This window comes from Corvus cornix, chromosome 3 (genome assembly GCF_000738735.6).
Source record: "Corvus cornix cornix isolate S_Up_H32 chromosome 3, ASM73873v5, whole genome shotgun sequence".
In the NCBI taxonomy this organism is placed as follows: Eukaryota; Metazoa; Chordata; class Aves; order Passeriformes; family Corvidae; genus Corvus; species Corvus cornix.
Genome location: NC_047056.1, coordinates 43,871,378 through 43,894,093, shown reverse-complemented (window position 1 = coordinate 43,894,093; position 22,716 = coordinate 43,871,378). Strand labels below are relative to the sequence as shown.

General features: G+C 39.2%; 1 protein-coding gene across 1 annotated transcript in view; it reads right to left on the bottom strand.

The window, feature by feature from the left end:
* Nucleotides 1-398: 398 nt before the first annotated feature.
* Nucleotides 399-22,716, bottom strand: part of KCNK1 (potassium two pore domain channel subfamily K member 1) — a 34,931-nt gene continuing 12,613 nt past the window's right edge. Inside the window, exons 2-3 of the mRNA XM_039569148.1 lie at nt 5,901-6,296; nt 399-2,992 (exon numbers count right to left, since the gene is read on the bottom strand). Of these exons, the coding sequence (XP_039425082.1) occupies nt 2,733-2,992; nt 5,901-6,296 (656 nt within the window). The 3' untranslated portion in view covers nt 399-2,732. The remainder of the gene's footprint in view (nt 2,993-5,900; nt 6,297-22,716) is intronic.

Below are 22,716 nucleotides of genomic sequence, written 5' to 3'. Positions count from 1 at the left end.
AGTTTTAACTCATCTTATATGCTGGCTTCAAGTGAAGATGTAAAAGCTGTAGGAAATGAAGGCCATTATTTCATCAGTGGTACTGATAACCTCCAATGAGAGTTTTTCAGATTTTCTCAAATATTGGAGCAGTTGGTTCATAAGGACATGATAAATGCTATGTTACTTTTATTTGCTACAATCAGTCAGCATCTGAAACAAAAACGAACATACCTTGGATTGGTCTTCTTTTTTTTAAGGAATAACCAGCGCAATACTAAGCCACAATTAATATCAAGGTCAGGTACAACACTGGCATTAACAGAGCCTCCTTGAGCTGAGGAAGGCTAAGTAAAGGATGCACAAACACAGACAGGATTTCCTCAATGCACACATGCCACTAAAGAAAATAATCCCACTTCAGAGTGCAGGCAGGCAAAAGCCAGACTTTTTATTGAAGTTTAAAATAACAAATATTCACCTACAATCACAGTATACTGCTTAGTTTATCGCTTCTGCTTTGAATTCTGTGCTTTCATTTCACGTGTCTACATTTCGCATTTGTGTACGCGCTGCAGAAGTAACTTTGTATATCATTTAACATCTGTGCATATCCTTTAGAGCTTAATGTTACACAGAAATTAAAAGAAAGTTTGAATTTTAAGGTACCAAAAAAAATCAATAAAGTTCCACTGAAAAAAACTGTATAAATGTTTCCTGTAGTACAGTACTCCTTATTTTATATCAGTGTCATTTTTATGCCATAGTTTTCAAATATTGACTGTATAAAGAGAAGACTAGGGGAAAAATTATCTAAAATGTCATTCCTACATCTGTTAAACTCTGGTGATTTATGATATATGTACAGTATATAAATATATTTATGTATATATGTACATATATATTGGTTAACATTCATTATAAATAGAACTGTGTTAACTTAAGCAGTATAAAAATAGCCACTTTCCTGGGAACATGCAAATGCAATATGCTCTCACCTAATCTATAAAATTCAAAACAACCAAAACCTTTAGCTCTGATTTTCTAGAAATATAAATTTCAGTTGAAGACTTTCAGCTGATTTAACCATAAAGTAAGTTTTTCCAGTAAAGATATAAAAATCTGTTTGATGCTAGCTATCATTAAGCTGAAACACAGTATATTTTGGGTTATTTACTTTCAAGTATTTTTCCCATGTGCGCTAAATCTAGACACACTGCATTTTTTTTTCTTTTACAGTAAAATATTATTCAGCTCTAAACACTAAAAGCCAAATTACAGGCAATCTGGCATGCTTGCACTGCAGGTAAAAGGCTCTCCTCTACACTGTTCCTATGTGGGAGGCTGTCCTAATATGGCTATTTGTGCTCCAGATCTTCTGTTCATTGCAAAGCATTATCAAGATTCCCCTATCTTAAGATTCTTAAGGCCCGAAGAGAAGTACTACAACCACTAAAGTCTTATCTCATGCTCACCGAAATTCACTCTGAGGTCCCTGCATTCAGCACAGTGACTGGTAGCTGGACTAAAACACCTCTCCTATTATAGCCAAAGAGGTTCCAGCTTCAGAAGTTGAGCGAGATCTTGACTTTTTAGTGACTTTTCCCAAGGGGAAAAAAATTCGGTTCCATCCGAACCAAATGTGACATTTTTCCTTTTTTCTTGCCATATGAAAAACTGAAAAATTGTTTTGCCCTGAAACATTCCTTTCACCTCCAAAGTGCTCCGAGTACCAGCAAGAGAAGCAAAAGAAATAGGAGCTATGTTCAAAGGTGATGCTGTTTCTGTTCCTCCTTGTACCCACCAGCTCAGCAGAGCACACGCTGGGCTGGACGGTCAGAGGAACAGCACCGAGTCCCTCTGCTGAACAGATTTCAACCTTCTGTTAGGAGAAAGCCATAAGCACATGACTGTGCCAGTCATATGTGGCATGTGCTGATTCCATTCCATGCAGCTAAATACCCACTCCTGCCCATTTCAGAAGACTGAAATGCATCTGTATTCCTTCCCTACCATCTCATCTCATCCAGAGCTTTGAATTGTTTTCGCCATCTCTCAGAAAAGTATTTCATACAAAAAAACAAACAGCGTGGAAGACTCAAGGCACACTCTCTTCAGGACAACTTTTCTTGTGATCAGAGGACCTTTTAAGGAAGTAGGAAATTTAAATGCAAATGGCATGGGCAAAGGAGGGACTGTCTTGTTTTTTCTTTCCTAGAATTATTGTTTGCACCTGCAAGTTACTGGGTAATAGAGGGATGACCTAGATATTCCCCTTCCACCAGATCTAGAGATACTGCTCTGAAAATGTTTTCCAGATTAAAATGCTACCTATTGGATTAAAACTACGACTGTCAAAGGTGCACATCCCAAAATCTGCTGTCAAGCAGTTACAAGATGGGGCGTGCAACTCAATGAGCTGGATGTCAGTGAAGCCCTAGTCTCCTAAAGATGTTCAACAAAGTTGCTTGTGCAAGCCTTTCTCTCTGGAATCTCTGAAAGTGGTACACCTAAATCCTTATCCCTCAACCAAAATGGCCTTATGTTCCCAGCCACATCTTACATTTATTCCCTTTTCCCAGGGTGGCTCCCACATTGTTCCCAAAAGTCTTTTCTATGTCAGAAGTGATGAATCCTTGTTAAAGTAGCACAGTCTTCCAGCTTTTATATTTTGAGAAAAAAATTATGAGGCTTTCTATTTCTTATGGTAAGTAGCATAAATGCACCAAAACACAGGTATGGATACCCATGTATTAATTGTTTAGAGAGCTGTCATTGGAAGTTGGGGACTGGGAATTCACAAAAGGCTCGTTTGCCTTCTGATCGTCCTTCATGGAGGCTGCTTGGTCTGAGATGGAAGAGAAGGAGAGCTGGTCGTGTTCCATTATATGCACCTGGTCCTCTTCCTTGTCCTTCTTCACATAAAACAACTTCCTAAACTTTTTGAGCTCATGAAGTTCACAGAAAGTCTCAAGAACCACCAACATTGCGATAAGGCCCATCAACAGATAACCTGAGTGAAAAAAAAAAAAAAAATTAATTATTAGCAAACCAAGTAGGGCTGGAACAGTTTTGAGCCTGTGACTTTTCTCACCCCTGTCATCTCTGACTAGTATGTTAATTTTCTTTATGGCATAATTTCAGAGCTTTGGACTGTGATATCCTTGTTTTTTCGTTTTTAATTCTACAACCAACAAGACCCCACATAAACAGAAAAAGTAATACTAGAGGCTTCAATTCTATTACAATTGTACGAGAAAAAAACGTGTAACGGTATTAAAGAAACAGAATACTAAGATTTACCACATGCACACTCCCCTACTTACTTATGACTTTCATTATTAAGTACCCTTCAAAAGATTTTGATCAAAAGATCAAAAACAGAATTTCAACAAAATTCCCACAATATTCCTACATATTACAAGTAAAAATATGGGAGCTAATTATGGTCATTGGTTATTTCTATCAGTTTAGCAGGACAAATCACTTACTACTTAATGAAAATTTTGGAATTATTTTCCTCTAAAATTATTAGACATACAACACCCTGCAATACCTGGAAAAACAAAGCAACTAGAAACGTGTACAAGCCCGATAAAACCAAAATGAAAAATTACTGTAAAATTACTCCTGGAATTTGAAAAACCTGACGCAGTTACTCCATCTTTTGGGGATGTTTGCAATGTTTTACTAAGGAATATAGATTACCCAAAACTTGGAAGTGATTTATTTAAAATATATTACCAATGACTTCAGCCATGTACTGACTGACTTATTTTTAGAGGCAATAGCCAGCTCTGATAGACTGAGACGTTCAGAAATGAAGATCCCCATGACCAGCAGCACACCGCGCTCTTTTTTTTCTCCTCTCCAAACATACGCATGTATAGTTTAAAGGAAGGTGTTAAAATGAATATTGATTAATCTCACTGTTTCATTAGATCCCTACTTCTGATCATTACAATTCAATGAGGAGCATGACTACTTAATTATTTTATCATTTCAATGAAGTAAATCGAGCAGAAGCTAAGCGTATAACTATTAGCAGAACGCACTCGTCCAAGGGCTGAACATAAAATGTGCTGAAAATCCAACACAGAGTAACGATTATAATTTCCATATGGTCACTGTTCCATTACCTAAAGGCATAAATATTTCACCTGTAGTTACAGATTATTCACTGGCAGTAACACTCTCCATTTCCTTCCAGGAGTACCATTAATTAACTTTTTAATACTGGATACTGATCTCAATCAGCACTACAGCTAAAATTTATGAATTGTTTTTAAGCTTTATATCATAACATCAAATGGGAGCTATGCATTAACACAAGGAAGAACTGACAACGCTATACCAATTGAAAAGCATCTATAAATCTGCACCGAGAATTTATAATTATCTCCGAAACTCAGTCCAGTTGATTGCCACTTGATTTAGAACGGGACTTGTGTTCTCCCAAAAATTCTTGAAAAGCCTGTAGTACTCATTAAGCATCTTCTGATGTAGAAGTCCAAAATGTCTTCTAGAAAATTTAGGTTCAGGAGAAAACATTTTATTTGGTTCCTTGAATTGTTCACGTGAAAAGAAAAGAATAATTTAAAAGTTATAACCTTAAAACCTATTGAAATCAGATATTCTAAGGTCATAACTTTGCCTAAAAGCTACTTTTTCCTTTTAGTATTTCCTACAATTTATTTCCTAATTGTTCTACAGCTTGAAAAAGCTTTAATCTGAGCCCTAATGTTTTCTTCAGATTTTGAGTTTTCAGAACAGCAAGCCTGTAACAAGACCTTTGCCACGTGTGAGTTTCCATTCACTTCATCATTTAGCATCCCCAAATCAACTCTGCAGAGCAGCAGGTTAATAATTAAAAGCTACCATTCATAAGATAAACATGACGGGGAGAAGAGGAAATCTGCAATGGCAAGAGGCCTAGCAGGATAATAAAACAAAATGTTCTGTTGGCTAGTTCAAGGCCCTGCTTCAAGGAATGAGAAAGCCTCTCTTCTCAGGTAAAACACAAAACCAAGTTAACAGACTCTTTGCCTACATTACGATTGCTGGATCATGCACATAAGCAGAGTCAAATGCAGACCAGCCTAAGAAATGGACCTGACAGGAAAGGTTTGCTTTGGCTGTTCAGATCTTTTAACTGGTGCCTCTGATGACCCAAAGACTGCTCAGACTGAAGCTATACCAGAAACTGCAATGCTTCAAAACACTGTCACTGGAAAATATTGCCCTCAGCATACATTTACTCAGAATACCAACACAAAGGTAATTTTCTTAGCTTCACTTTCTTAGAATCACTGATCACCATGATTTCTTTTGTGTCAAATATAATCAAACTATTTAAATTTAGCATTCATGGTCTTGCTTTGCTATCATCTCAGTCTACTTGTCTGTCTTCGACAGCTGGTATGTACCAGTGCAAGCTTCAGCTACCTTCTGTTACAACTGGAGTCAGAAACTTTGCTATTCTGCCTCATTTTCCACTGCTTCTTGATTCGTCTCTGTCCACCTGTCATCTCACCTTATGAGATGACCTTAGGTTACACGGATCACGTTCTTGGTTCCGTGATGCACTGAAATGGTAGCCCAAGATGCTCTTAACCATTTTCATAACAGCATTTTTTTCCTACTACTAATAAGAGAGGAAGTAGCTATGGCATATGAAGAATATGAAGAATAATGGCATTCTAGTTCTAGCTTTTTCATTCTTAACTAAGAAAACTGACCTTACTTAACAGTTTCCTCTTTACAGAGCTACCTAAATTAGTGCCCAGTTTGCTAGCTGACAGTTCACAAATGGTCATTATCCACAGAGTGGAGAGGAGAAGTCTGATTGCCAGTTTGATGTTCATTTTTTTTTTTTTTAAATATAAAATGCCTTTTACTTAGCTGGTTAGTTTGACACTTACATGTAATTCCAATTTTATACAGCTCTCGGAATTTTTGATTGTAGCCTTCTCCTGGCACATAGTCTCCAAGGCCAATGGTGCTCAGGGAAATGAAACAAAAATAAAAAGACTCCAAAAAATTCCAGTCATCTTCCAGGACAGAAAATATTGCTGCTGGGATTAAGAAGAAGCAGGAGACAGTGATGAACCCAAGGATCATGGCATGGATGATTGCGACGACCTGCTTGGAGAAGCCCCAGCGAATGTGGAAGTACAGCACCGGCCGCCTGGTGACGTACACAATGATGCGCTGCACCACCGCCGTCAGGAACAGCAGCGTGAACGGGATCCCGATGACTGAGTAGATGATGCAGAAGGCCTTTCCTCCATCAGATAAAGGCACTGTGTGTCCATAACCTGGAACAAAGCAGAGGAGGCACGGAGTTAAACGTAGGAGCTCAGGTACCAGTCTGATATCAGCTAAATTGAGAGAGAAGAACAAGCTGCACTATTGCCAATTCTGAATTCCACTATTCTTGACAAATGCTGTTCAAAGGTCTGTTTTAAGCAGGCAAACAAAACTCAGTACTAGCCATGAGCAAGCAAACCCAAATATTTTTATATTTCAAAATTGTGAACATCATTGTATAAATGCTTACTTCAGAGAAGGAAGAAAGGCCTAGTCAGGAGTGGAAGTTTATGCCAGGAGATTTGTATTTAATTCTGGGTTTTCCTGCTGAACTTTTTATTTAGTTTTACAAAGTGAAGTAACTTCTTCTCCCCATCCGGTAAACTGGGATAATACTTCACAAAAATATTCCTACATCTACTTTGTAGTAACACACTCTAACGCCTGTTGTAAAAATCAATTAAATTACGTAGAAGTACTATAGCCAGCATTCCAAACTATCTAATTCCATGCTTCCACAAATGATAATCCATCAAAGGCATCTAAAAGCAGAACAAACATTTTTCACATCAAAACTCCAAGGATCTAGCCACTGTGGCTAGATTTTTGCCTTGCCATTTACACACCAGGAGGATCAACAATGATGTGTTCAGAGTACAGGAATGGATCCCCTGGTGTACAAGAGGCTGATCACAGCCAGCAATCCCAATGTCACAAACCTGTGCAATTTACTTGTACCCAGTGCAGGTGGCTATGCTGCCAAAGCACACTCTGACAGAAAGCACTCGGTTCTAAACGTAAGTCAACACAGAAAGGAACAGTAAATCCAGCATAAACCAGGAATGCTTTCTTCTGTTTGCCAACCAAAAAGAAAATAAAAGAGTATTTTCTTTTCATTGCAGCAAGGAAAAGGCAATCTCTTGAAACTTAGTCTGGGCAGCCTTTACACTGATATCAAACCAAGCAAGTGCAGACAGGCCCTGCCAATTCTGCAGCCCCAGATCAGCCACATCATTTGGGTTGCATTACTGCTGTACAGCAAGGCATTTTCCAGAGCTACTGCAACGAGCTATCTTGAGCAGTCCAGGCAGAACACACAGTGAATTCAGGGTTATGCTGCTTCTGATTTCTGAACTGGACTCACTCTGCACCTCCCCAGTCTGCCCAGTGCAGCACTAGACCAGGCAGACATTCCATGAGGCCTCCTGGGAACCCTCTGCCTGCTCTCCTGTGAAACTGGCTGTTCCGCAAGTCCCTTCAAGTTTTATATGAACACAAGAGACTTCTTCTCTATTTTGATGGATTTAATAATAGAGTCATTGCTTTTTAAGTTTTCCAGAGGAGTAAATAAAAAAATAACATTTCCTTTTCTTAATATGCACAGAGACACTTCCGGACAATGAGAGGCAGGCAAAATGTCTTATCACTATAATGTACAAAGTCTTGTAGAAGAAGCACATGAGGTGTAACTCCTCTGTGTGAGCTAACCCGACAGGAAATTTCAGTTGTACTTGAATTTTAATGATATTATGAATAATTTACCCAAGCTCAGTCTTTTGAGCCCTGGAAAATCGTATTAATTAATGGCTTTTTTTCCTACTCACCTTCTGCTTGCTTTATCCGCTTTGAGATAAGAGGATCAGAACTCCACCGAGCAGTTCAGTCAGATTTATAAAGTTGCAGAGAAGTGCTCTACTCCATGCCTAATAATGGTGCTGGAGATTTGACTGGCATTTCTGACTAACACCAAGCTGTCGCTTTCTTGGCCCTTGTCTATTAGATCCCTTGGATCTTGTATCCACCAGGGCCTATCCCATCACTTCCTACATGAAACTGAGCATGACTTAACGTTTTATCCACACTCATTTTCAAGTGACACTTTACTGCCCAGTTGCCCTGGGCCTCTTCCACCATCCTTACTGCCTTAATTAATGTTATATCTTTAGTAAACTTCCCTCTGCCAGGTCATTTAGGAATAAGCTGAACAGCACAAGCCCAACACAGATCTACAAGTAACACCATTTGTGACATTCCCTAGGGGAATGAACTAACCATTCCCTCAAGAACTAACCACTTCTCCTACTCTGTTTGCTATCTTTCCCTATCTCACATCCATCCAGACCAGTCCCAGTTACTTAGTTTCCCTGAAAATATTTTGTGAGAGAATCAACTGCAAGTTTGGCAGAGAAGAGTGTTGTGAGTATATCACAGGGTAATTAAAACTGATTCATGTGACACAAACACCAAAAAAAGCAGCTGCACTTCTCCATCTCTTCAGTAAAGCAGAACTATGGGTATGTTATTTGAGTAAGCTGCAGATCAGACCTCATTTGGAATAATCTACCTCGTTCTGTATATCCATGCTTAAAGAATGCAAGCACATTGGAAGAAGAGCAGAAAAGGGTTACTGAAACCAGCACAAGAATAGAGACTTTTTTCTAAAAGGAAGATAAAACGGCTGACTTTCTTGGCACAACTGACTGGAGGTTGAAAAGTGATAGAGTATCTGCCTGTTAATGCATCAGCATACAAGCACCAGCAAAAAGAAATGCTTTAGATGCAGAATAACAGTGCCAGCAAAAAAAAAAAAAAAAAAAAAAAAAGCTTTGATATAACATAAACACATTTCTAGTTTAGAAATTAGAAGAAGGTTTATAAGCTTCAGAGAAGAGTTTTGGAGCAGCCATCCATTTCCAGAACTGGGAAAAAAAAGCCCCAAATGCCTGTGTTAAAATGAAGTCTGATGAAGCTTGGTAACTTTATAGATGGTGCAGGAACACGAAGCTACACATGACAAGCAGAAGTTGAGCTTGCAGACCTAGAAAGTCCCTTGCAAACTCCTGGCTCCTAAATTGAACATATGTTCACACTGTACAATGAATCCAAGCTTTCATTAATTTGAACACAAACATCTGTAGCATGCATACCAACAACAGTATCTGACACATTTGTTGGACCATTACGCACAAAGCAGCTTGATGGTGGTTTAATCCCAACCTCTGTGCTGACCCAGGCAGCAATAGGCTCATTTCTTGGATTGGATGAGGGATTCTGTTACTTCTCTGATACTTTTCTCATGATTCCTTCTGAAGGACAGAAATTACTGCTACACACTATGTACCTAAGCTCTGAGGAAGTGAGTCTGGAAGAACACTCTGCTCCCCACCTCCTACCAATTACAGGAACTATCATACTAAAGAGCATTGACAGTTTCAGACTGAGGAGAGAATTTACTTTCAACCAGCAGCAGTAAGATGACATCTAAAAGCAATGTATGAGTGATCAGTGTTTGGGAAAGAGAGGCACTGCTTGGGAATAATTATATGGAAAATCTTGAGCTGAAACAGTCACAATTTATGAGGCTATGGCAAGTGAGAAAGAAAAGGATTCCTATTTTTTCCCAGTATGCAACAGCTTTTATGTAACTTTTCTTGACAATGCCTATAATCTTAGTTATCACTGTACAAAAGTCATTAAAACATCCCAAACCAACACAGCCATACTTTAAAAGAATTATGGTTCAAAGGCACAAGATACTTCATTGTCTCCTTTCAGACACTTGTGCTCTCTTGCCTCCCATCACTGCTCCTGCACCTGTTTGTACTTCTTTGTACTGGTCCTCTTCAGGGAGGTGTGTGTGCCCATCTGCCTGTTTCAGTGGAAACCACCATGATCAGAAGCATTACAGTTGCAACCCTAAGGTGTTATTTTTGCTATGAAAAAATGATGCTCACCAAAAGGGGACTACTATTACTGTCTCAGTCTGGCTCTGTGGCTCACACGCATGCACGCACAAATGCACGGCTAGCTTCAGTACGAAGTCGCTGGCAAAAGAGACAGGAAGGGTCTTTGTTTATGTTCCAACAGGAGCATTTCTTCCTTCTGCACTGTCAAAGGTCACCGAGACAAAGAGGAGACCAATGCTGAACTCAGAGGTTTTATCCAGGGGCAGGGAAATGGCGGGACTAGGGAACGGGGACCAATGGGGAACCCCTGGGGGAGTGACAAGGGGGGGTCAAGGCTGACAGCCAACCGGGGAAGCCAAACTGGGATAGATTAACTTAACAGAACAAGCATCCTGGGAGAAGCCTTTCTGGTCACCCAAACCTAAAGAGGTTCTTGTGGTACGAGGGATTTGTCTTACTGAAAACTCTCTGTCCTGTGTAACGTAAGTTCACCGGCCACCACAGACTACTTATGAAGACTTTTTTTTATTCTATCAAGAACATTTGCTATGGGTGACCAGAATTAAATCAGCAATGCAGCATGTCTGATAACTATGTTACAAATTATGAAGAAAAACAAGATTTTTTGAACACTGTATTTTTATATTGTATAATGAAAACATCAGATAACAATCACCCATTTAAAAGCACTGACCTTCAAAAAATCAAACGCTCAGATAACCTGCCCAAGCACTGCTGCTCACACTGACACTAGAGATAAAGGATATTACAAATAATCCCTTCCATTGTCTATTCATAGTTTAGAGGTGTTTTTCCTTTAAAAAAAGAAAACATGAAAAAGAATACATCCAACACCAGCAGAATTTACCAAATGGAATAAGATCAATGATCCATCTAGCTCAATGTCTTGAGATAGACCATACTGGATTGATTACACAAAGAGTAAAACCCCATAAGATGTTGAGAGTTGTGTTTCAGTTCTGTTCACATGCAGGGATTTTTTCCTTAAAGGTCACTTACTCTCTTATGACTTGGAGGATTTCTACTATTACATGCTCATATAAATCTGTTCTGATGTAATTCTAAATGTTGTCACAAAAGTGACAACATACAAAAGTGTTTCTTTTTAGAAATAATTTAAAATACTTCAACCTTTTTACATTTACTTTGGTGATGAGTTATACAGGTCAATGATGTGTTCAGTAAAAAAATTTCCACTTGCTGTACTTCAAGTTAGTCTTCTGTTCCTACATCTTTCTAAAAAGGCTTAGTCATGACTTTTCTACACTTCCCAGTGGGTTGTATCCCTCTTGTGCAAGTTCCTCTTTCAGTTATTTTCTCTTCTGTCTTACCTGTGACTAATTGCTCCTGTTAGATCACTTTGTAGATAAATACACAGATCTGGCCATTATATTCCAGTTAAGATATATTTTCTCTCTCCATTTTTATATACACCATCACACTTTGTTTTCCAGAATCTCCAGGTAGCTTCCAACAATGTCCAGTTCATAATAGCCTGCGTCAAACCCAGCATTGCCTATGAACATTTCACGCTTTTCCATCCTCTGTTAGCTTGGCACTTGCTGGGACTGGGTGTTTACTCCTTTCATCCTTCTAAGACACCGCTTTGACCAATCTAAGTGGTTGTGTATCATCACTGCTTTGTCTCTCCATAGTTCAGTCCCTCCTGTAGCTCATTACTGAGTTCTTCTCTGTGTTAAGAGGCAGTAGCTGCCTTACAGGTCTTTCAGAACCCTGAATTGAGTATTTAGTGCCAGAGTGCAGAGGTGCCACAGTTGTGTCGTAACAACCCAGCCTAGGCTTCCACACAAGTCCCCAGATGATGCCCAAAGAGGGGATGTTTGAATGGTGGAGAGGGATCTGTCATCAGGTGAGGCAAGTAACAGGCGAACAGCAGTGCTACAGCCCTCGGAAGCTTTCCCCAGCCAGCCTCTCCCAGGCTCTGGTGATGAAGCCTGGCAGGTGTGTACCAGGCTGCAGCGCTGCCTCCCTCACCCCTCTGTTACGCTCCCAGGGCATCAGCCATCCACGCCTGCTCTCATAGGCTGCTCACATGAATGGGGGACACTGTCCACAGCATAAAAGCTCACTCCTCTCCCTTCATGAATTATACCATCAATGGTTTTGTGTTGTCTGTTTTCTTCTGCCAGGTGCTCTTCTCCTTTTCTTCTGCTACCGATTTTGTCAAGCCACAGCTCCCTCTGGCCCCAGGTGACCTGCTGCAACACCACCAGCCCTGGGTAGCACCACTGCGTTTCTCAGCGTGTGGAGAGGGTTGTATTCAGCACATCCAGTGTCCTCCCCAACACACTCATTGAAATGGCAGAATCACACTGTGCAATGTGGCAGCATAACACAAGTGTGCTCATCCCTTTGCTGGTCTGAGTCAGCGTCCTTGAAGAGACATCAGACCTTTAAGTCAGCTCATAATCTCAAACTGCCCCAATAAATTAGGTACATCATGTACTATATATTTTTAAGTTATGCAAAAATCTTTAATTCATCCCAAGCATAACATGACTCACTGGAGTATGATGAAGATGGTCAATGATAATATTTACATAATTTCTAGACTTTTATTTTTATAAGCCTTTGACATTTTACACTATGTTTAACAGTGAAATACATCCTTCTTCATAACTGGTCTATTATCTTCCAAGGTGAAAAGGAAATGTCAGGTGATGGTAGATCTGCGCAGTAAGAGAGATCACTCTGGTTGCTGCTATGCTCTTCCTTGCAATAGAAAAGAATAGTTTGAGACCTAGTTTTACAAAAAAAGATGTATTTCACTGTTAAATACTTTGGAAAAGTTCCTCAACACAGTTTTGCTAAACAAATCAGAGAACTTTGATTTCCAGCCAGGCTGAGATACACTAACCTACATTGCAGAAAGGAAGAGGAAACATGTCACTATGACAGGCATTTTTAAGCAGAGGAAATCCATTTGGAAATTACATTTTACTACCTCCTCAACTCCTGCAGTTGAGTTAATGGAACTGATTTTGTGTTCATTAGAAGAAGGAAGAGGAAGAGATCCTGTAAACTAAATTGATGAAATAACCTGCTTAAAGAAAAAAAAAAAAAAGAGGGAAAATGATGATGAGATTTGTTTGAAACCTAGTTCACTTCACTAATAAAAGCTTACTATGCAGTCCTCAAAGACTTGCACTGGCACAATTAGAGACGTGATGAAGGGAGTGGCAGAAACCTCTTAAACCAGTTTTGCCACTAAAGAAAATATTCATTAGGTTCATTCTCACACAGCACCAGTAAAAGGTGATTTAGAAGCGGTTTAGACTTCAAGATGACATGATTTAGTATGGTGCTGATCCAGCTCTCCTCAGTAATAATATACCCCTCAAACCTCACTGGAATAAAAGTAGTAAAACAATATTTAAATTAATTTAACCATGAATATTACATCTTCTTCATAGCAATATCTCACCTAATCACTTCTCAGAACAGAACTGTTTTGTTTTGCCAATTTCTAGAGTCAGGGGACTTCTTCCAAAAGTACCAACCAACCAACTAAAACTCCAAAGAGAGTCCAATGCACTGATTTACATGCATTTCCTAATGGTATGCAGTTTTGATTCCTTCTGAGCCTGCTCTTTGCTGCCACTAATTATCAAAGAGAAAGACTGCTAATTCCTCAGAATCAATGTCCTGCCAGCTAGGGCTGGACTTGCCCTGGAAAGGATCGTGTTCATATAATCAGCTCACGAATGTCATCTGCTGCACTAAGAAAAGATGAAATGGCTTTTAACACAGTCAGTTTAGTAATTAATACTAAATAATAAATAAATACTTGTATGAGTAATTTGGCTTACTGTCAGAAATACCTGAACCAAAGAAATGAGGCATGGATACATTCACTTCTGTGGTCAAAGCCAGTTTCAAAATCAGTTTCTACCAGAACAGCTGTATATCAGAACATTTATATCTTGCAAAGCATACAAAATCTGCCTTGTCTGTTCCTGCACAGGAAGCAATATTTCACCTGCCCAAAGAAACTGTATCCACAGCTGCTGGGAAAAGGGGATGCTAATGAATCAAACTGGGGAAAAGGCTCGTATGAGGACAAGGGATACTTTCACACTTTATTCATATTTATGTGAAGAAGAACAGCTTGCTCTACGCTCTTCTATTTGGTATTGTTTAAACAGCCCATGGATTTGTACCAGTGCTAGCAAAACACTGATGTTCACTTCCTATTCTTATATATTCTGGGTCAGTTTAAATAACCTGTGTGAAAGTGGGTTTACTGTGTATGGACCTGCAACACATCCTCATTCAGAAATCGTGGTGGTCATTAATTTAGAAAAATAAAAAAATTTAAAAATCCAACATATCCTGGTAGCAGAAGCAGTAATGCTTCTAATTTCCTACTGGGTATGTTCTTAGTCCTCTAAAAAGCCTTCCTACAATAAGCCCATCCCAACTCTATGTCTTCTCTGGGAGTCCTCCACAAAGAGACAGCAAAGGCTCTTATTGACTGGGACATTTGAACAGAGTAGCACTTCTGGTGGAAAACAATTATCCATACAAAAATATATTAAAAATTTAGTATTTAACAAATAATTTGTGTACATATTATTTTTAACTAAATGTAATAAGCCCTTAGAACTTGAAATATAAATATTTAAAACTAAACTAAAACTAATGTGAAAGTGTTTTATGTATCCCATAATAATTATCATTACTGGTTATGTTCTTTTCGGTTATTTCACACTTACTGTGCTACCAAAGCAGAATAAAAATATTTCCTTGCCTTCAAAATGTCCAGCTTAAGTAAAAAATACAAGCCATTCAGTGAACATGAATGGAAAGGTGGAAAAGAACGATCTGACAGGGGCAGTGTGCAACACAGCAGCATTCATATGCCACCTGCACCATCACTCCCTAACCCAGTCTCCCTTTCAGTATTCATATACACTGATGAGCTCCCCACAAAACCTCTCTTCTCCAGGCTCAACGGCTTCAGTCTCTCCCAGCCCTCACAGGAGAGATGCTCCAGTCCCTTCACCACCTTGGTAGCTCTTGGATGGACTCTCTCCAATAGCTCCATGGTGGTTTTTTGCACTGGGGAGTGCAGAACTGGACCCAGCACTCCAGGTGTGGCCTCACCAGTGCTCAGTAGAGGGGAAGGATCATCTCCCCCAGCCTGCTGGCAGGACTCGCAGTGGAACCCAGCATACCATGAGCCCTCTCTACCACCTGGGCCTGCTGCTGCCTCTCGTTCAGCCCTTAATTACGCAAGGAAAACTGAAAGTGCTTTAAGTCTTTTCAAATGAGTCAAACAAGCAGGATCAGAGTAAAGCCATTAGATAGATACGTTACGTATCTATTAATTTTCTTAATGAGAGAAAAATTACAGAACCACTTATTTACAACGAGAAGTTCTGTATCTTTTTTGCTATTGTTAAGACCATTTACATTTTTCTAGAGAGATATATGCCATCCCCTTCTGCAGCTTAGTGTTCCTGTGAACTCTCAAGTTCCAAAAAACATTTCATAATTCCAAAATTATGGCACAGAAATTCTTACATTATTTATGGTTACCATTAATCAGTTTCCATGACCTCCAGAGAATATTTTCTTCTCAGCTAGGAAATGCGTTAAGATGGTTATTGCCTTTGTTCCAACACAGCTGCTGATGCTGGAGAATTAGCTGTTCAGGGAGAAATTTCTGTACCCTGTAATCTATATAAGGTTACTGTGCACCTTTGTATATAAACATATACAAGTATAGAAGGTGGGAATATTGATGTTGTGACCTGGGCACGTCTTTCCAATTCCACATTTTTTCTGTACTGATAATGCAGCAGAAGAAACTGTTGTCACCTTAAGTATTCAGGACAAGTAACAATAAAGCACAAATAACTTTTAATTTATTTCTTTCTTTAAATTCTGACATACTTTTGTATAAATGATTGTGACTTATTATTATTATACATTTCTGTCATGTAGAGATTAAAATATAAACATGACTTTTAAGCCAGAAAAAACTCCACGTTCTTGAAGACTGACAAAAAATAGCTTTGCTCTGCTTCACCTTTGAGTTAGCTGATCTCATGATCCACAAATACTAATATAAAAATGCAAGCTAAAGACATTTTTTAATCAAATTCGAGTGGAAAAACATTAAGTAGTACAAATACCTTGTCATTTCAATCAGCAAGAAAAAAGAAGAAAAAAGCTGCAGTCAGTGCAGGGGGATCCCTGGACACTACATATTTATAGATGGTAATTTACTATTCAAAACATGATAATTTTTGACACTCTCCACATACCACCAATGCAGCAGGAGAAACTGCAAGATGCAGAAAATGTTTTTGTGTTGGGCTTGTGAGCAAAACTTTAAAACATTAAAACAGTTTGGTTGCAACAGGCGCTTAGATCTTGTATCTGAATGTCATGAAAAAAGCAGTATTTGATAATATTACTTAAGGGATCGGGTATCTGCCAATTCCTGGCCAAAATCAATTCTTTTGACCATTGGAACGCAAAGTATAGCTACAGGAAAAAACCAAACAGAATAAAAGGAATTGCATGGCCACCTTGTTTACATTAGCATTACAGCACAGTGAGTGTTGATCCATAGTGTGGAATACTTGGTAGCATGTACCTGAATTCAAGATTGCATTTAGGGAAGCCAGGGTTTGCTTCAGATTTGCTCTACTCTGTTCACAAAGGCTGGATGCCCAGTAACAGCTGAGGTACTCTCCACTGCTTCAGGCTGTTTAATTGGAAAGAAGTCCAGTCTACATGCTCCAAAACTGCTCCACAAGTGTGAACCAAAGCAGGAAGTCTGAATGAACTGTAGTGCACTCTTGATCTGAAACCAAACAGAACTACAGGGCCAAGAAATCTGGCAGACTTCAGCTGCCTTCAGATTTTGAAGTTGAATTCTTTGCTTCCCTAGCATCAGCTCCTCCACTGGTATTCCACAGCAGAGTTGTGCCAGACTGGCTTAATATCACAGCTCCCCATACTTCCCTGATTGGCTCCCAATTTTTGGAAAGAAAAACTTTCATTTATTGTTTCTGAATTGCCATCATAGTTCAATAAGATGAATGACAACAGTATTAAAAGTCTGTGAGCCTACCTGAACCTCAGGTCACTTGATAATATACAAGGATGCTCTATTAATTGAAGGGAAACTAAATATAACTCTGAGCCAAACCCAACAAATGCTAGTATCGCCTAATTCTGATGACAATATTCTACATTTCCTGTCATCACAAAGATCATCCACATCTCTCTCACATCACCATGCAAGGCAAGGCACACCTACAGTCTGATGGGAATTCCAAATGGCAGCAAGCAGTAACATTTTGTCCATTTAGTCACTGCTGTTTTAGACAGTATTTACCCAGAGCAAGTGAGTAAGTGAAAAACATTACAACCCCACAGCAGTGATGCTAACAATGAAGTCATTCCCATATCAGCAGTTAAGATGTGGGGGGTGTGTACAAGGAAGGAGTTGTTACTAGAGCAGCACAACAGCAGATGGAATCCACTGCACAGGAACCAAAAAACACAGACATAAGATTCAGTACAGAAATCATTATCTCCCCCCAACACCTGAGATGATTATTATGAGTGTTTGGTGCAATATTATCTCTTCTCAACAACAGTATCAGTGGGAAATACAGCTCAAAAAATAGTAACTTTAACTTGAAAATAACAGCACTCTTTCCTGCCACCACCCAACACCAAATCTTGCTAATCCTGCCCGGATAGATTACGTATGACCAAAACAGGTATTATCAACCCAAGGGAACTGTTACACCCTCCCAGCAGAGTCTACTTGAAAACACCCGTTCCTTGCCACCAGAAAGATACCTACCATGCGTGACACAGGGTGGCAGGGCTCTAGGTGAGGCATATTCGCCATTCCAGGGCTAGTAAATATTCCTTTATAAAGAACATGTTCCCTGCAGGAAGAGTTTATGTTCTCCAGGCACTCAGACAGCAGGCAAAGCTTTCCCACTTACCCTGCAAGAGCAAATTTTTTCAAACCCTGTCAGCTACATGGCTCCTATCAGACTGCCTGTTGAGAAACTCCTTTTTCTTGGGACATGCTTAAACTTCCAGCCTGTCATGCAGTCTGTGTGGGCTGGACCCATACTCCCACAGTGCCCTGACAACTTCAGTCATGCTTTTTGGATGTGTCATTAAAGATTTCCTGTCCTCTGTGTGCTTCACAGGACAGGAGCAGAGACTAAATGTTGACTTCAGCAGGCAGAGGTCTGCTAAATCTCTGTGCCAAAGCATTCAGGCCTTACTTCCATCACAAATGATAGTCAAGAGGTGTACATGAATTTCTGGGTTTGCCCTTTGGGTTTGTGTTTGTTCTTGTTTTTTTAAAAGCTAACAGCACTTTTTGTTTTTAAAGTCTAAAGTCTTTATACTGGAAATCAGTTCCTCTTAGTGTCATCCTGGATTTAGGACCCTATAAGAGTTTAACTGCAATCAAACCAGGATCCGTCTGGTGTTAGGCTATTTTTCCCCCACAGAACTCCCAGTAACAGCACATTTCTAGAAATACCTATCCAAAATACAAACATAACATCTTTAGATCTGCCTCTAGCAAAGATTTAGCATAAATAAAAAAACTCTTGTTTCAACAGTTATTTTCTGTTATCTCAGATTCATTTTCCAATGGAGAAAGAAGTAAAAATTACAAAAGTCTGTTGAATAAAACTCAACCAGCAGGTCAAAAGTAAGGTGAGACTTCCTGAGGGCTCCTCTGAGAATTCAGCCGGGAAAATTCCAATTATTCTTTTATTGGTTTACTTGCCCGCTAGGCAACAGATGGTCAAAAATCTGTATCAAAGTAGGGGCTCCAACAGACTACTTTATTATGAAGGTTTCCTAATAGAACAAACTACATAAGTCTCAGAAACTTAAATTTGATAAAAGAGAAATGTGAACGAGTTTTATTAGGAAAGTTTTACTTGCAGTCCTCTGAAACACTGGAAAACAAGATGAGGTTTTTGCACCGGAATGTTCAGCAACGTGTGCAACAGCATTCCCATAATAACGTATTTTTAAAGCCACTGATCATCAAGATTAACAAGCAATCAAAGAAATAGGTTCTTTAAAAGCCTTCCTAAGAACGTCAACACCAACTTCAAGGTATCGAAAGGGGTTGTTGTGGTTTAACCCCAGATGGCAACTATGCACCATGTGGCTGTTTGCTCACTCCTCCCTCATGATGGGGAGGAGAATTAGAAATAAAAAGTAAAACTTACGGGTTGCGATAATAAAAGTTAGTAACTGAAACAAAGTCAAATACAATAATAATTATAATAATAACAATAATAATAGTAATAATGAAAAGGAGAATGAAAGGAATAAAATCCAAGACAGACAGGAGATGCACACAGAAGCGCTCATCACGTGCTGATTGATGTTCATCCCATCCCCATGCAGCAACTAGCCTCTACCAGCTGACTTCCCCCAGTTCATACAGTGGGCATGATGTTCTGTGGCATGGAATATCCCTTTGGCCAGTTTAGGCCAGGTGTTCTGGTCATGAGCCCTCACAGTTTCTGTGTACCAGCTCCCTGGCAGATCATGGGAAGCTGAAAAGTCCTTGACTTGGGGTAAGCTCTACTGAGCTACAACTAAAATTTCAGTGTGTTATCAATATTATTCTCATACTCAATACAGAACAGAGCACTGTACCAGCTACTAAGAAGAAAATTAACTCTGTCCCAGTTGAAACCAGGGCAGGGTACAAGCCTTTCTAGTTCTTCCTCAGATTCACATCCTGAAATATTCAAAGTAGGAAAAAAACCTAAACAAGGACAATGTTTTGGCAGAGAAGAAGTGTCATTATTTACTAGACTTAGCCAGTAGCTTGTCCATGATATTGATCTTCTTATGTTGATTTGGTAAAAAAACACGATGAGACTTTCACCTTGACTGCAGCATGAAGTGGTGTATCTCACACAATAGATTTTACACATCCAGATTCTGTCTTTAATTCCAGCAGTCTGCACCTATGGAAAAACTCCTTTTAGCAGCTAAGATGCATATAGGATCTAACTGGCAGTGAAGCTCAGAGGACACACACTTTCTGAAGAGACTGGTAGAAGAAGGAGCTTTTTCTTACCAGAAAAGGTCTGGAACCATGGATTCATTTCATGCTGCAACTTTGTCTTTCCACAGGCTCTAATTTTCACATAACAGGTTTTAGAGTTCTATCAGTTACTTCAGCTTTCCACCACTTGTAAGCCCTTGAGTATGCACAGTATACCCCAGGGATGTGCCAGCTGCCACTGCTGAACCCAGCACCTGTGCACTGTGGTGCTCTGCTTGAAGCCAGGTACAGTTCACTGGAAAAGAGATTTCTAAAAATTTATAATTCACACCTGTTACCATCCCAAATGCACCCTGGGTTGTGTCAAAAGCTTTGAATGCATTGCAGTGCCACTTACTGAAGTGTTTTAATCACACATCCAATCACTGAAGAATACCTATCTAGTCTTGCTAACTTAGTAATTTCTTGCATTGAAATGAACCACAGCTTTTCTTCCTACCATCTGGAAATAAAAAGAAACAACCAGCTGCAAATTAGTATGCTTTCCACCTCCACTTTGAAACAAAAATTGCTTTATTGCACCATCAGAAAGAACAGAGCACGAAAACAGTGAAGGGAAGCAGTATTGTGGGCAGTAAGGAATTATCACACAACATTAAAAAATTAAGCCATTTCACGCTGTGGAGTTAAAATCAAATCTGTAAGCAGCATCTTTGCATTAAAATCCAACCTCACGTAGAAGAAAGCGTTATCTACCAGATACAGCAGGGGAATAGGAATATTTACTTCTAATCTTGTTACTGATTTGACATGTGGAACTCAGGGAAATTACGAGCATCAGCTCTGTTGTTTGGCAGAGGAAGACACATAGTCCTTGCCTATTTTTGTAAGGTACTTCAATATTTCATACATAAGTCAGTCAGTCACCATAACGTATCTCCATGTGAATAAATCCTATTACTTTCTTCTGTTTTAATAGCTATTTCTCAGAAACATGAAGAATTCAACAACGCATAAAGCCAAACAGAAGCAAAACAATTTAACACAAATAGACAAAAAATCACTAAAGCAACTAGCAAAAACACACAGATCTGAAGTGCATCACACTCCACTTTCATGCAAGCACATTCCATCTAGAATAATAAAGATAAATTATGAGACAATATTTACATAAGGACCAAAGTAAGATACTTTTACACATGAGATTACTTACTCAAAACTCTAAATCACAGTCCTAAATATGATACTCGATGATACTTTCTCATTTGAATACAGTCTAGCTGAATATATCCACCATTTCATCAAGCTCAAAATAGAACACGAATTTGCAAATCTCAATGGGAAAATACTTTAACTGTTGTGAGAACTGGTTTACTGAACCATAAACTGATTTTATAGATACACTAGTCCTATTCAATTATTCACATGTTTAGGGCATCCCACATAGCAAACAAGAATTGTGGGAAACAAATTTGATTAGTTACACTGGAATAAGGACACCCAGGGTAATCACAACTGTATGTCCTATCAGCATATAAAGAGAAAGGAAAAGAACTGTAGTTGAACATACTATTTATGTTCACAAGGAAATGAAATGTAGAGGTTTTTGCTTATCTAGAAGAAAGTATTTAGAAATAAATAGGGATGTAGCATTTAGACACGTAAACTACATACACAAGACATTTAGCCAGCAATGTAAAGACACAGAGCAACTTAAATACTCTGTGGTTTTCAAACCTTATATATATTGTCTGTTTAGACTAACGGCAATTTGTTGTAAAACAATGCACTTCACTTAGCTACAAAAATGTCTCTTGGTGGGATAGTTGACGATTCCAGAAATTCTTACAACTATAGCATGACTTTCCTAGTGGAAATACATCATTCCAACCTCTCAGGGCCAGAATAGCCCTAAGATAGCCCTGCATACGATGAAAGCAGGCAACATTAAATCAGTATGACAATTCATCAAAAAATACTCCAGTTGCCCAATCACAACTCTGGACTCACCAAGTCAGTCAAAGACCATCGACACTGACCAATGACTTTGAGACCCATTTCCTTAAATCCCTTTCCAGTAAGGTAGCACACGTATCAGAAATGCTTAGCAATCATCCAGTCTGAAGGTTTCATGTTCAGCACCCTCCTGCTGCCAGCACCTGCATTTGCAAACAGTGACCAACATGAAATGTGTGGATTGACACAACCTGTGACTCTGTAAGGAAAGCAGGATGCTTACATGGCATCTCTCAGACCTCAGCATAAAGGGGAGGGGAATGTAAAATTGCTGGTAATTCCAAAATAAAGGCCTAGCACTGAAGAGCCTGAACAGCAATGAGTAAATTGATAGTTAACACATCTTTACAAGGGAGAGATTTCTTTGCAAGTGTCTGGTCCTAGGAACGCAACCAGTTTCTTGTAATTGTCAACATCAATGTCTTGTCAATTGTCAATGATAAGAATTTGTAAACTGGTTACAATGGCATGACTGCATTGCTTCCTTACTAACTTCAAAGACAATGCAGTTTACCACATAACAGTAGCTACCCAGCAGGAGAAAATGAAGTTCCCCTGGAGATGCGTGTACCTGAGATACACGGGATAGGAATATTTTAATGGTGGCATCTGAATTAACAAAAAGGAGTCCAGTTAAAATTCTTTCAGCTT